This window comes from Diceros bicornis, chromosome 15 (genome assembly GCF_020826845.1).
Source record: "Diceros bicornis minor isolate mBicDic1 chromosome 15, mDicBic1.mat.cur, whole genome shotgun sequence".
In the NCBI taxonomy this organism is placed as follows: Eukaryota; Metazoa; Chordata; class Mammalia; order Perissodactyla; family Rhinocerotidae; genus Diceros; species Diceros bicornis.
In genome coordinates this window covers 33,448,187-33,463,881 of record NC_080754.1, presented here as the reverse complement: position 1 = coordinate 33,463,881, position 15,695 = coordinate 33,448,187, and the positions used below count along the sequence as shown (strand labels likewise).

The following is a 15,695-nucleotide window of genomic DNA, read 5'->3' as shown; positions in this document are numbered from 1 at the left end:
GTTCTTTATGCTTGAAATAACCACAATCTTTAAGCAGTAGAGTGAGTACATGTATATCTTTTTCTAACGTTCCTTTTTTGCATCCAGAGAAAAAACTTTAGACACAGTATTTCCAAAAGCAAGCTAAAAAAGAAAACAAAACAAATTCTTTATTAGGAGGACATTTGATAAAACATTACATTTGAATAAAATACTGTATGTGCGCCTGAGTATGAGAGAAAGAGTTTTGTAAAAGGGATGTTCTATATAGTAGTTATTACGCTCAGGAGGATCTTTAATTAAAATTTGAAAATTCAGCTTCTCCATCATAGTAGCCACATTTCAAGTGCTCATTACTGACTTGTAGCCAGTGACTACCATAATGCACCGTGCAAATTAGAGAATGGTCACATCATCACAGACAGGTCTACTGGCCAGCACTGTTTTACATTATAATGCATATAATATAGTTCAGAGAATAGTAGGTTGTCCTATTAGATGCATCCCTCTATTTCATAGTTGGGGTAACTGAAATCCCAAAGAGGAAGTCACATAGTAAAAAACAGTGATAAATGTGCTTCTATTTACTGGGGAAAGAAGAAAGAGAGTTTCAAGTTCCCTTTGCAAACCACCAAATGATATTTAAGTAGTTTGTCACATTGAGTCTTCACATTCTGATCAGAAAATGATACTTCAGAAAAATCAAAGCGATTCTAACAGCATTTTAATCTTCAAATGCATGAATGAGTCATTTTAAATCTTCTGTAGGTTGTTCCCAATCAATTGCCTGACTTAGAGTAGCTTCATTTAACTAATCATAAATTTCTCTAATGTCTGTCAATTTAAATGGTTTATAAAATTAAGACGTCAGAGAGATGGGTCTTTGATTCACTAATGATTAATGGGATGCACAATGAAAAGAGTGGAAAGCTCATAGTACAGCTAAGACACTCAGTGAAATAAATGATAAAAGTCTGTCTGCCTGCCCAGGTTTCCCTTCCTACTCTACTCACCCTGTAAACTGTGACCCTAGTTCAAATGCCACAGACGCACACAGTGTTATGATAGCACTCAGAGTCTACTTTTCACTTTTGCAAGAGCCACAGTTTCCTTTAAACAAAACCACATTCAAATCCTATGAAAGGAGAAGTTTATTTTCAAACATTAAACTGAGAAGCTTGGCTCTCTAATCCGATCTTCTTTTTATAGTGCACTTTGGAAAATTATCGTCACTGCCCTTTCTGTCTCTTCAGATATCTTTGAATGTCTCAGTCTGGCAGGAAAATATAAATCTACACATACTCAAGACATATGCTACATGAGCAGCTCGATTAAGTATGCAATGGAATATAGCTTGGAAAATTTTTTGGACCTGGTTGAAGGGAACTGTCATGAATGGTATCACCGGTAGAGCCAACTCCCCAGTGCTTATCTTTCAGTTATCATTTATGTAAAGGAAAACCCTAGCTGCATTCCAGTGTCCCTTGATGTCTGTCTGGTTCACTCTTGTAATTCCTGTTTTTAGCATGATGCTAGGGGGTTGGACAGCTATATTTTTAATGAATGGAATATTTTATTAAGTATCTATCAACTATATGTTAAATGATTATAGAAAATTATAATATTTCACAGCAAGTCTAGGTTACTTTTGCCTTAAGCTGTATCTCGGGGTCCATTTCGCCTTTAAACATTGTTATTCATGGTAGACAGTTTCTATTTCTGCCAGTAGAACCACACTTCAGCTATAACGTGGGTTAAGTTTTTGCAACCTAACCTGGGCATCTAATTCTTACATTTATCACTACAAATATTTGCTTAGTTCCTATCACATGCAAATACATTTTAATATTTCCTTGCTTAAAAACAAACAAGCAAAAAGCTTGCTTGATCCCTCAAACTACTCTAGCTAATATCCCAATTTTTTCTACACTTTAGAACAAAATTCCTCAAAAGAGTTGTCTACTGTCAGTGGTTTCCATTCTTTTACTATGTTCTCTTTAACCAAAAGTCCACCAAAAATTCTTGTCAGAGCCACTAATAACCTTTCCACTGCTGTTCAACTAGAAAGTCACAGTTCTCATCTTACTGGACCCATCATAGTTTTAGATCCAGTTGAACTATTTCTTCATGGAAACAGTTTTCTTATTGACTCCTGGGGCATTCCTTTCTTTGTTGTCTTCTTCCTTGGTAGCTGCCTCTACTCAGCATCTCACTCTGATTGTCTCTTGTCTACCCACTGATTGTCACTCTCTAACCTTGGAGTGAGCTGGGCGTCAGTCCTTGGATGTCTTCTCTTTCAGATCCAGAGTCATTTCCTAGATGGTCTCATCACAATACCAAGCAATATTGACATGCTGATAACTGTTAAATTTACCTCTCCAATCTGGGCTGCTTCTCTAAACTCCAAATTCATATATTCAATGGTTTACTCAAATGACTACTGGGAAGATTTTGTTATACATGGTATAACAAGCCCAAAATGTTTGTGGTAGGGATAGGACTCGCCAATGTGCTTCTTTACATTTCCCACGTGCTTCCCTGACCCTGTTAAGTTAGATTGAGATCATGTGCCTTATTTTGGCAGTTAAAAGTGTGTTTACCTCCATTTCTCTCCTATCCTGCTACAGAGACAGTTGGTGTAGGCACAAAGTGAAGGAAAATGATCAATGTACATAAGGCTTCATTCATGTCAACACAAAATAAATCTTGAAGCAAGTTACATCACTGGGATTATAAGGTTATTTTGTTAACATCGTTTGCCTAATTTAACCCAAAATGCAATTTGATAACTTGAAGTAAGGTGCTGCTTTAACAAGAACCTAGGGCCGGCCCCATGGCATAGTGATTAAAGTTCGGTGCACTCCACTTTGGTGGCCCGGGTTTACATTCCAGGTGCAGACCTACATCACTCATCAGCCATCTTGTGGCAGCGACCCACATACAAAATATAGAAAGATTGGCATGGATATCAGCTCAGGGCTAATCTTTCTCAAGCAAAAAAAAAAAAAAGATGAAGTTTGGCAACAGATGTTAGCTCAGGGCCAGTCTTCCTTAGAAAAAAAAAAAGAAGAAGAAGAAGAACCTAAATCATTGCACAGTCTCGGCAACTGGTTAATGGCAGACAAAGAAATGGATATCGTAGGTTGTGACAACGAAGAGCCATTTTATGAAGTAGCAAAATATGTGGCAAAACTGACATCTGCAACAGTTCAGATTCAGATTATGTTTCTCTTGAACTTCTAGAAGAAAAGCTTGGAAAACAGAATACTGGCAGAATTTTTAGGTTCTGTTGGATACATTTAGCATGGTATTGCAAGAAACTGATGAGCTTAGGAAGGAAATGATGTCTTTGCAAACAAATAAAAGGGAAATAAAGAGAGTTCAGAAATACAAGGTCTTGAAATATTGAAAGAACTAACTGCTTCTAAATCCCAAACACTAAAAAGGGATTTAAAATGACTCTAAGTGGCAGAGGCTCAGTAAATATCATCTGAAATAAAGAACTCAGGGCAAAAATTGGATTAAGTGTGCAGTCTTTAAGATATGTTCCAGATACCTTCAAAGCAACTGCTACTAAGTTGGGGGTGAGATTGCAAAATTTTAAAAATTATTTTTAAAAAAATATTCATGTGTAGCAAATAGTTGAGAAGCTTTCTAAATTATTGAAAGAACGTCATTACCAAAGAAACCATAAACCCTAGAATAGGGCCGGCCCTGTGGCTTAGTGGTTAAGTACGCACGCTCCACTACTGGAGGCCCGGGTTTGGATCCCGGGTGCGCACCAACGCACCGCTTCTCCAGCCATGCTGAGGCCACCTCCCACATATAGCAACTAGAAAGATGTGCAACTATGACATACAACTATCTACTGGGGCTTTGGGGAAAAAAAAAAAGGAGGAGGATTGGCAATAGATGTTAGCTCAGAGCCGGTCTTCCTCAGCAAAAAGAGGAGGATTAGCATGGATGTTAGCTCAGGGCTGATCTTCCTCACAAAAAAAAAAAACAAAACTCTAGAATAAACTATCTTTGACAACTATCTTTGACACTTAAAGACAAAACAAACCTTGGGCCTCCAACTTTGCCAGAGTAGGACAAGACCTGAGAAAACTGTGCGATGCTCCAGAAGAGATTATTCCCAACACAGCACATAAGATGTGTCCGGGGATGAAAATGAAAAAGTAAAAACCTCAGAAAGGCTGGAGCCAGGGGAAACAATGCAATGCACAAACGACTCCCCCTACATACCAGCGGCCTCTAACTGAGAAACCTTTCTCCAAAGCCAGGGTAGGAGACCTTTATAATATTTGCCCAGTGAGATTTCAGAATTGCTGAAGACCAGCATTCTTGACATTGTGTGTCTGTTTTTGTTCTTTTCCTTTGTGAATGGGATTATTGATTGTGGTTATCCTGTCTCTGTTTCTCTGCCAATTATCGGATTTGTCCTTTTAGCTAATAGATCTGTGAATGAAGAGGAGCCACACTGTATCTGATGAAGACTAATAAGCATCGCCTGGAGAGCCTGATCTTTGTTCTGGGTGCATTCATCGAAAGGGATTTGGGGTTGTCCATAATAGGAATGGGTTGAGTATATAGTCCATATGTTTAAGAAGAGATCAGAGAATTGACTGTGGTAGAGGTAGTGCTCCCCAAGTATTGTATGTACTTCCTGACATTTACCTGCCTGTCTTGCCAACATTTTGGTGGCAGCCCAAGTGGCTAGTTCTAGCCAATGGACTTCAGGAGAAGTGATGTGTGTCACCAAACTGAGTTCTCAACTGAGGCAGGTCAGAGCTGGGATGCATCCTCTACCCCTCTCCTGTGTCTTGGCAATCTTGGAAGCCGTCAAGACATAACAACATTCTATATGATATAGGCACAAAATAGAAGAGGGTTGTACTACATGAATTGAACTTTACATTTGGACTTTATTATATTAGGCCTCTGAGATTTGGATTAAAATTGGTAACACATCATAGCCTAGGGTATCCTGACTGTGGAAAAGTCCAACAAATCTCCATTCCAACTTTTCTCCACCACCAGAATTTCTCCTCCTCCAGCTCTTTCTGGCTCAACAAATAGAAATTGCCCTTTTTTCCTAGTTGCTCAGAACAAAAACCTCAAAGTCATTTTTGACACCTTCCTCTTTTTTTGTACATCCTACGTATAATCCTACAGCAAATTTTGCTAACTTTTTGTTCAAAATATATCTGGAATCAGACCTCTTCTTATCAATTCACTACTGTCACCTTCTTCTAAGCTACCACCATTTATCATCTGAACCATTAAATTAGCCTCATTAATTGTCTCTCTGCTTCCATCTTTGCCCCTCTTTGGCAGCGTATTCTTCACAAAGCATCAAGAGTGGTTCTGTTAAAAATTATTTCATATTATTCATTTGCTCAAAACTTTCCAATGGTTTCCCGTTTAATTCCCAGTAAAAGCTTACGTCGTTAAAAAGCCTGAAGGTTCCCTCCCTTCCACCTTCCAACTCACCTTCTATCACTCTCTCCTTCAGGTTCACTAGCACCAGCTAAGTCACTTAGCAGTTGGTTTATTTCCAGCACGTAATTTAACCCCTCTGAGATGTAACTTTCTCATCTATTAAATAGGCAGAGTAATAGCTATCTCATGATGTTTATGATGAGAATAAAATAATAATTATAGTAATAATGATCAAAATGATTTTAAAAATAGTTAGGCTTACATAATACTATGTGTCAGGTATTATTTTAAATGCTTTTCATATATTAACTCATCAAATCCTCCCTATAATCTCATAAAGATAATTATTATTATTTGCATTTAGGGGCAAAGAAAATGAGGCACAGGAGGTTAGATAATTGCCCAAGGTCACACAGATAGGAAATGTCAACGTTAAGATTTGAACCCAGGCAGTCTGTCTCTAGAGTTTATGTACTAAACCATAACTTTTTTTTTTTTTTTTTTTTGTGAGGAGATCAGCCCTGAACTAACATCCGCCAATCCTCCTCCTTTTTTTTGCTGAGGAAGACGGCCCTGGGCTAACATCGGTGCCCATCTTCCTCCACTTTATATGGGACGCCGCCACAGCATGGCTTGCCAAGCAGTGCGTCGGTGCGCGCCCGGGATCCGAACCAGCGAACCCCGGGCCGCCGCAGCGGAGCGCGCGCACTTAACCGCTTGCGCCACCGGGCCGGCCCCTAAACCATAACATTTTGAGGTATTAAAATGTAAAAAGTCTGGTATATGCTAAGTGTTTCAATAATACAATACTTCATCCTCTTCGCTCTCAGTAGCATTATAAGAATAGGTTTTTACAGAAATTAGAGACAAATCTGGGAGGAGGGGGACAAGTAAAAATAAATAAAACATGCCTTAGGAAATATCACATCACTACAAGAATGGAGACACAGACATATGATTTTTTCAAATATCAGAACTAATTTAGCAAGAAACAAGAATTTCACAGAAAATGTTATAAAAAGAGGGATCCAAAAGATGAATCATTCTAAAATTAAATATTATGAACCAAACCTTGGACCAAGTGTTATAGCAATGAGGGCTCTCCTTACTTTGATGAAAATGCTCTAAAATTCTGAGTTGACTTAAAACTTGATTAATTCTATTTGTGATCCTCCCAGCTCCAGTGTTTAAGCAAAATAGCAAAGGTAGGCCACAGTTTTAAACAATAAGGGCCTGTTTTACTTAAACCAGGAGTGTGTGACCTTGCTACCCACTCTTATCAATATGACAGAGCTCAGATACATTCATATGGGAACACGTTCATTAGAATTTTTTGAAAAATATGAGCCTCGACCTTGATCACCACCATAGGATTAAGAAATGTCAACTAAATCTCTTCTTTCTCTGCAATAATTGCAAAAGTAATCTTTTGAAGTAAATTTTACAACGTTGAAATGGAAATTTACCTCGCTTATTAGGATAGGAAGAGGACAGACCATCTACAGCATAGGACATCTCAGCATCCTTTGCCTCCATGAGTTGCTCCTTTAGCTTTTCCAGCTGTTAAAAATCAATATGAAAATTACTGGTCTTTAATAACAACAGGCTGTTTTCTATTGAGGAAGAGGAAGGATAGAGCAAGAAAGGAAAAAAAGAAGGAAAGATGCGAGAAAAGAAGAAAAGAAGAAGAAAAAAGAAACAGAAAAGGAAAGAAAAGTAACAAGAGAAAATAAGCAAAAAGAATTAAATAGAAAAATAAAAGGAAACTTGCATTTAGAGACTGGCTGGGAAAGGTACATGATGACTCAACAGGAGATCAGGAAGGAGCAGTTTATGGTGAAGGAAGTCACCTCTGGGTGTTAATTAATGGGGAGCCTGTAAACACAGCCTGCGTAGCTGGACTTGGTTTTATGTCACCTATAATGAGCAGTCCTTTTTAGCTCCAGAGACTTATGAGAACGTGTGGATTTCCTGAAATGTTTGTCCTTTCTAGCAGGAAGGGAGAACTATTTTGAGGCCCTAGAGTTTCCACCCAAAATTTAACTCATGTTAATTTTTAGCAAGCACTCTGATTGCCTAAACCCTGAAGACCAAACTCTGCTGAAGTGGAGTTTAGCCTGGATTACCGCATGTGTCCGTGTCCTAGCTGCTCAGAATGATGGGCATAATTCTCTCTCCCAAACAGCCACACAGTTTGTACAATAATGGCTTTGCAACTAATCCAATGATTTTCCAATTTTGTTTATAGCATATCAAGGAGTCGGGGGATAAAGTTGCTAAGAAGCTCCCTGTCAGGAGGCCAAATGCAGGTTAAGAAGGCAGCATTTCAGGCTCCCCCCAAACCAGCTGCTTCAAGTAAAACAGCTCCACTTTTATATGTTTCATTTCCTGGGACCACATCCAATTTTGTTTGGGGAAAAGTATTTCCACTTTTAAAAATAATAATAACTCTTGAAAACCACCAATCTATAGCTTCCGATTTTCAGATGAGGAGATTTAGGTCTAGAGAATTTTAATTTGTCCATGGTCTCATAGTTAGGTAATGGGAGAGCCAGAACTAGAATCCAGATTTCTAGAGATTTTATCCCATGATCTCTTCACCTGTAGTTTTGTTTTGGTTTTGTTTTTATTATTATTATTTTTTTTTTAGTATAATTTGACTTTTTTTCCTACTGAGTTTCTTTACTCCTTCTCTAACAGAAATAAAAGTTTTACAACATAGTACTAAGAATTTTAAAAACTATTGTGCCAAAAAATTGCCTTATAAAGGCCGGCCCTGTGGATTAGTGGTTAAGTTCGCACTCCGCTTCAGCAGCCTGGGTTCACAGGTATGGATCCCAGGCACAGACCTACACTACTCATCAGCCCTGATGAGGTGGTGACCCACACACAAAACAGAGGAAGACTGGTAACAGATGTTAGCTCAGAGTGAATCTTCCTCAGCCAAAAAAAAAAAAAATGCCTTATAGTTATTATTAAAATTGAAAACTCAAGTATTTCACATTCTCACCTGGTTCAGTTCTTCCAATTTGTTAGCCAGTTCTGTATCTGCAAGACACATTTGTCATATGAAAAATGTACATCGCAAGTAATGTTTAATTCACTTTAGGACATACAGTCAGGATCTTGTGTGGAAGACAAAGGTCTTTTTCATATGATTTGAGCTCACTCACCACATCACTGATATAAAAGTCCCAAATATTTTTTCTGTAATGTTGAAATGTAATCAGTTATGTAATGAGAAAATACCTAATTTCTAACAATAAGCACAAAGTTTTCTAAAATAGACCATAGTACTAACAAGCACTATTATTTAGAAATAAACTATTGTCCCGACATAGGCAATTCTCATGAAACACTATTAAGTGAAAAAAAGCAGGACACAAATCTTGTCTATATAATTCAATCAAAAAGGAAATTCCCCAAAATAGTAATAGTATCTCCCTCTGAGTTTTACAATTTAAGTATGAATTTTTCTTGTTTTATAATTTTGTCCATTTTCTTCAACATGAATATCTTACTTATTTTAAAACCCTATATTTTTAAGGTATTTTAAGATATTGTTTTAATCAGTACATTGTCCCATGGATAGAAAACTTTTTTAAAAGACTAGATGTTTTCTGAGGGGATGCCACATTGTCATATTGTCACATTTGCTCTTAGACTAGACTTGCTAAGTTTCTGACAATATTTGTCATTTCTAGGAGAGCAGTCTGATGCATAATTATAAATCAGCTTTTCCTGTTCTTCAAAGAAAAAAAAAAATCTCAATTTGTGTAGCCTAAATTTCCCAGTGGTCTCTACTCCAACCATTTCCAAATTGAAAGAATTTGATTGCCAAAGGTTCTAACTTAACTGCCACAAAACTGCAGTTACTTTGTGAAATTTCTAGTGGAAACCTGCAAACAGATTTGAAGCATTTAGTAATACTCTTGAAGAATTTAGTGAAAGAAAATATTGCAAAGATGAGAGGAAAATATAAGTCAAGATAAGTATTGTGTAACTAGATGGTTATTGATCCCATTAGGATCCTCTAATTGAACAAAATAGGATTTCAATATTTTTTAATAATGCCATTGCTTTTAGCTGGAATATGAAATAAAAAAACACTTAAGCCTTCAGTGCAGCATAAAAGGGGGTAGTTATTATTTTATTTAATATAAATTAACATTTAAAAAGAGCTGGTCAGAAGATAGAATAAATAAAGCTTGATTTTATTCTTAACTCACCAATGTTGGCAGGTCTCTGGAAATCAACATTTTTATTCAGTAGAGCCAGCAATAGTGCTTCTTGATTTGTATCTTCTTTATCTGGAAACAATTCATTTCCTGCAAAAATAACCTCAATGTGATGAAACCTCCATTTTCAATCTGTGTCACTGGAAGTGTTTCTAATTAAATAGGTTTTACGGGTAACTATCAATGTGTATACTCACCAATAAAAGGGGTGTAGAGTGAGGTGTATAATCCAAAAAGATGAGCTGTTTTAAAAATCATTTAATATATATGAACACTCAAAGAGAGACCATGAGAGAGAGAGAAGCAGAGACAGAGAATATACCTGGAAGGTTACACTCTAAAATTTTCCTTTAATTGGGGCCAGCCCAGTGGCGCAAGCAGTTAAGTGTGCGCACTCTGCTATGGCGGCCTGGAGTTCGCCGGCCCAGACCCCGGGCGCACACCAACGCACTCCTTGGCAAGCCATGCTGTGGCAGCATCCCATGTAAAGTGGAGGAAGATGGGCACAGATGTTAGCCCAGGGCCAGTCTTCCTCAGCAAAAAAAAAAAGAGGAGGATTGGCAGATGTTAGCACAGGGCTGATCTTCCTCACAAAAAAAAAAAATTAAAATTTTCCTTTAATTATTTCTGGGTAGTAGAATTGCAGGTAAATTTTACTTTCTTCTTTTCCATCTGTGTTTTTGAATTTTCTACTATCGTGTTTAATATAAGAAATATAAATTAAAAGTTGTTTTTAAAAGAAAAAATAACGTTTAATTTTGAGATTTTATTTAATATAACATTTAAATAGCCATTTTGTGTTCTGTGTAAGAGGTGTTACAATGTCTCCTTTTTCCATATTGACATCTTTCCATCTTAGTTATTTACCTCACAGCCTATTCCTTATCAGATGCCCAGCTCGCTCAGCACTCTAAAAACAGAACTATCACCCCCATTTTCCTAAATATTTTATCTGGAGTAGAAATCAGGACAATAGACTTTCTTCAAGTTATGAAACTTGAAGATTCAATAAGACATTTATTAACAAATAATGCAATTGAAATAATAATCAGTGTATTACAAACAAAATGAACTTTTGTGAAGTGACTCGAAAAATAAAACCTTTATCATATTATTTCTGTAGGATCATTCTTCCCTCTCCCTGTCTCCTCACTAACTGATACAGTATGGGCAGAAGCTAGGTTAGTGAGTTTGAAGTTTAGAAGTGAGAATATTGTGGTTTCAGCTAGAGAAATGGCTCATAATTGGACTAGATCTTTTCTTTAAATCATCTGTCTTTCCCCGTGTCTACAAAATACCGGTTGATGACCTCAAACAACTAAGTGGCTATTTAAAGCAACAAGTAAAGCCTTGCTGAGGAAGAAAATGGATGACTCGGGGCAGATGATAACATCAGAGTTTTCTACATTGACCAAAGACGCTTAATTGTTGCTCAGTTCTTCAATTTCCTTTACTTCATAGACGTAGAAATTATCTGTGAAATTCTGGGGGGTTTTTTTGTTGTTGAGTAATTAAAATATCAATAGAACTTTTGCTTAACATCAGTTATATGAAGACCTTCAGAGATAGTTTAGTTTAAGAGAAGACATGATTATGCAATAAAGTAATTTTTATTATGGTTGTTCATTAAAATGTTAAATTATAATCTTTAAGATGTTTTAATTGAAAAAAAAATAAGGTACAGTTTACAGCCAGATGATAATTACCACTTGTTTCAGAAGAGAACTGTGATAAGAGAAACAGATTCATTGCCTTCAATTTAGAGAATTTACAAGACTAAGAGGAAGGTAACTAGGACAGTGTAGATCTGAAGCTTTTATTTACTTAATTCAAAGTCCTCTTCTCTGCATATTTAAAGGGAACATTTTTGAAAAAAGAAAATTAATATATTTGCCTTTCTTTACCAGTTTTATCTCCAGTCATTACATCTGCATAACTGTCCTCAAAAATTCTTTTCACTACCTTTTAAGATAACCATCTTTTACAGAAATCTGTGAAGAAATAGTTTTTTCAAGAAATTAAAAAAAAAAACACTTTTATTTCTAAAGTTAAGTAAAATATTGGCTAAGAAAAATAGTAGAAAATGTCTTTGTTTTCTTGTTTTCATTTTTAGTTTTAAAACAGATGCAGCTTTAAAGAAAAAATCACATGTACTTTTAATATGTTTCTATCTTTGAACTAAAAGTTAATATTGATAAAGGATATGCTTGAATAAAAACATACCCTAGTGTAGACGCACTATTACCACAAAGGACGGCAAAGTTACCCAGACATGAGAGAGTGACTACTTTTGCAAATATACAGAAAATACTGATTCATTACTACTTGAGATACTGAATCTTAAAAGACAGTTGTCTCTTTGCTTGTCATTCAAAGGTGAAGCTTTTTACTGGGTATAAGGAGAAATTTTGCTGGAAAGAAAGTAGAAAACCCCCAAAATGATAATACACCAAAAAAATAAAATTTCCATGGTCTTCCTGGTCATGATATTCACTCTTCCACATTTTGTAGTAGGCAATTTGCCTAATTTCAGGCTTATCCATTGAGGTATACTCTTCTACGGCCTCAGCCAAATGAAAACTGGCAGATTGTGCCATTTGTCTTGGATATTATCTACAGAGAGAAAGAAGGATGGTGACCCCAACTTTGTAGTTTGTCAGCAGACAAATGTTTATTTGAAAAAATACGTTAAAAGACTAAAATAAGTCAAACATTTGCTTACTTTGAAAAATATGTACTCTAACCATGGACAGTTTAGATCAGAAAATAACCTTACTAATAACTTAATCTTCTCCATTTACAAATGAAACTGAGATCAAAGGGGGAACCCAGAGAGAAACTTTTCTAATGTGATGCCAGTGACGTATGCATATCAATGTGTGGTATTCTGGGGTCAGAAGTGTTATTTAATGGTAATCTAGCAAAATGCTAGATGTTGGATTTTTCTGTATTTCATATACACATGAAATCAGAAGTTAAAGTTACCACTAACATCCTAATTTTGCAAAGTCTTCAATGAACGGCCACATTTTTCCTTACATATTTACGCTGTGTTAAAAACATTTGAAAATTTCCTTATTTCACAGAAGAGCAGCAGAGGCCTCCCAAGTGCAATGACTTGACTGGCCAAAAACAAAATATGAGTGCCATGGATAAAAACCAGAATCTTTGATTCTCAGGCTTATATTTAGGTCTCCGGGACAATATGTTTTTCAAGGGGAAAATCCCTATAAATAAATAATAAAAGTTTGTGCCGTTATTATTTCCACTGCCAAAAGAACTGCTCTAATTTTAATTTGACTTTTAAAACCACGTTTCAGGCAACATGGTCTAGAAAAGTTGAATTAGATCCAAAAGGGAGAAACTTGATCCTTTTTCACAACCCAGTGTCATGTAAATAAAATTTGTGACATTCTGTCTTGGTTCCCCTATGCAAAACAAAAGTAAAAGGATATCTTCCTCTTCCTCACAAGGAGGTCAGTTAGAGGACAGAAAACCTCAGAATTTCAAACTGGAAGGGATAGTAGAGAGCACTGTTTTAAGTTACTATTTTTAAAACATAAAGAAATGTACAAAAGTTTCAATGAGGTTATTTGCTTAATAAATCAGCACTAAATCCAGCTCCACTGATTAAGAGCTATATCCACTATAAAAAGCATTGAAATTTTAAAGAAAGATCAATAAAAATTACAATATTACAAGAGCAGAAGCTTACTTTCTCCAACTTTATGATGGTATATGTTTGTAGATATTATAAATTAAATTATTTCATTTAACAGAAGTACCTTAAATATGTTAGAAATCCGATAAATACAGTCAACTCATAATGTGGGTGACAGCATTATCCTCCTGAAAGTACTAAGTAGATTTCCCCATGCATGATTATCCTCAAATCTCTGCAAACACAAGTTTCGATCGTGATGTGTTCTTCTCTGAGCCACTCTCCTTTCATAAGTAATTTACTAATAATCTCGTTGGATGAAAATCACATTTTTCTTTCCCCGAGATGTACATTTGAAATATGCACAGATTGTGCAATTGACTGTATTACTATTTATACATGCCCCATCTTTGGTGATGGAATAGAAATGAAAAAGATGTGCCGCATGATTAGAAAAATATTAAGTGTAGTTGAAATTAATTTAGTACGATGTTGGTTAAAATTGATTTACTTGAGAAGAACAGCATCACAGATTATATTTAATTTAAAACAGCAGCTACTTGAAGGGATGTTTGGTGATATAATTATATTAACATCTTAAAACATCATTGTGATAATGGCAGAAAAATCAAGGGATGCAAACAGGAAGATAAGAATTATTTACCCACCTGTAGGATTTTAAATTCATACGTACGTACCTTGGATAAGATATGGCCGTCCATGCACTGATTCTAAAGAGATCATTACAGATAACAAAGTTGAGAGTCCGAAGCAAAGAGTGGTTGAGAGTATCTTGTTCATGCTAAAAATCTTCTGCGCTATCAGAAAAACTGACTACCAAGGTCAAGACGAATATTTCAATGGCTCTGGAATGCTGCAGAGCTCACTTTTAAAAGGTGGCAAGTGTGCTTCAACTACAAACGATCTGGACAAAGAAAAAACGGATAAAATGTAATGCATCCCGTCAACATGATTCACTACTTGGAGACGTGACAGGTTTGCCACTCAGTCAATGACAGGAAGAACCCAATCAATATATCTCATACCTGCCCATTTCACTAAAAGCTGGCATTCCTGTGCATGCCCACGCGCTCAGACACAGGCACAAGCGTAAAGCAAAAACTGGGAATGTAGAACCTGTTGGTTAGATTTTCACAATTTATTGTTTAACCTCCTGATTCCAGGATTAATTAACCTCGAATCCTGTTAATACCAAGGCTGAGTGCATAGAAGTCAGGTGAAAGTGGGAACCATGCCTCTCATTTGACCAACTTAGAGCCAGATGGAGGCCTTCTTGATAGTGATGTTATTTGCAACCATCGCTTCATTTTTAACCAACCAAATAGATTTGAGTTGGGAAGAGCTTAGATTTGAAATGAATCATAATGAGAACATTAACATCTCACTATATTAGAGAAGGATGGTTTCATTTTGCTGCAACCAGCACTTTAAAAAATTAAGGCAAAATCTAATTAATTCAAAGTTGGCAAATGTCCAGTCCGTTACTCTCTCTAATACTGGCTTTAATTGTGATGGTTTTCTCTCTAAGTCCAAGTCTTTCAGTGTATCTCCAATTCCAATTTTATGGCTCTGAAGATGCAATAATGACCTCTGGCCTTTGCATTTACTTCTTTTCCCAAGAGGCTTTAGCAGCATTAGCTGTAAGACTGACTAAGTTCCGAGTGCAGACACTGCAGCACACGATGATGTTAAAGAAGGACAATGACCAAACTTTTTACTAACCCATTGCTTTAACAAATTTCATGAATAAAGTCTACACTACGTAGTTTGACATTTAGTCTTGTTTTTCCTTCAAAGCTCATTTTCCACTACATGTCCTTGTGCACTTTCCTTAACATACCCTGCACTTTCTTTACTCCAGAGCTTTGCTGACATATTTCTGTACACCTGGACTCCTTTATTCCACTACCATTTTACCTACTGATTCCTCAAGCCTCTGACCAAATGCCACCAACTCTATTTAGTCTTTTGGATCTCTTTTTTTTTTCTGGCTTTCAGTCATAACTTTTTTTATATATAAGTTTCAAGTGTACAGCTTTATTTTCATGTGTACAGCTTTTAAACACTACAAAGTGATCACCACCACAAGCTTAGTTACCATATGGCACCGAAGAGTTGACCCCCTTCACTCATTTCACATACCCCCCAACCTCCTTCGCCTCTGGTAACCACTAATCTGTTCTCTGTTATCTATGTGTTTATTTTGTCTGCTTGTTTTTTTTTTTTTTTTTTTTTTTTTTTTTTGTGAGGAGATCAGCCCTGTGCTAACATCCGCCAATTCTCCTCTTTTTTTGCTGAGGAAGACGGCCCTGGGCTAACATCTGTGCCCATCTTCCTCCACTTTATATGGGACG

The 15,695-nt window shown here is 36.4% G+C and overlaps 1 protein-coding gene across 1 annotated transcript; it reads right to left on the bottom strand.

Annotated features, from left to right (window-relative positions):
* Positions 1-97: 97 nt before the first annotated feature.
* Positions 98-14,121, bottom strand: UTS2B (urotensin 2B). Its single transcript, XM_058555567.1, has 5 exons — positions 14,019-14,121; positions 9,651-9,749; positions 8,432-8,469; positions 6,888-6,981; positions 98-123 (listed from the first exon to the last, which is right to left on the bottom strand). Exons 1-5 carry the CDS (start codon positions 14,119-14,121, stop codon positions 98-100), a joined length of 360 nt encoding a protein of 119 aa, XP_058411550.1.
* Positions 14,122-15,695: the final 1,574 nt, after the last annotated feature.

Bases quoted from the DNA above. Each gene is read 5' to 3' on its own strand.
- UTS2B (XM_058555567.1), bottom strand. From the start codon at position 14,121: ATGAACAAGATACTCTCAACCACTCTTTGCTTCGGACTCTCAACTTTG. The intron at 9,750-14,018 runs GTACGTACGTAT...TTATTTTTGCAG, and splicing joins ACGGCCATATCTTATCCAAG to GAAATGAATTGTTTCCAGAT. The intron at 6,982-8,431 runs GTGAGAATGTGA...GATTTTTAACAG, and splicing joins AATTGGAAGAACTGAACCAG to CTGGAAAAGCTAAAGGAGCA.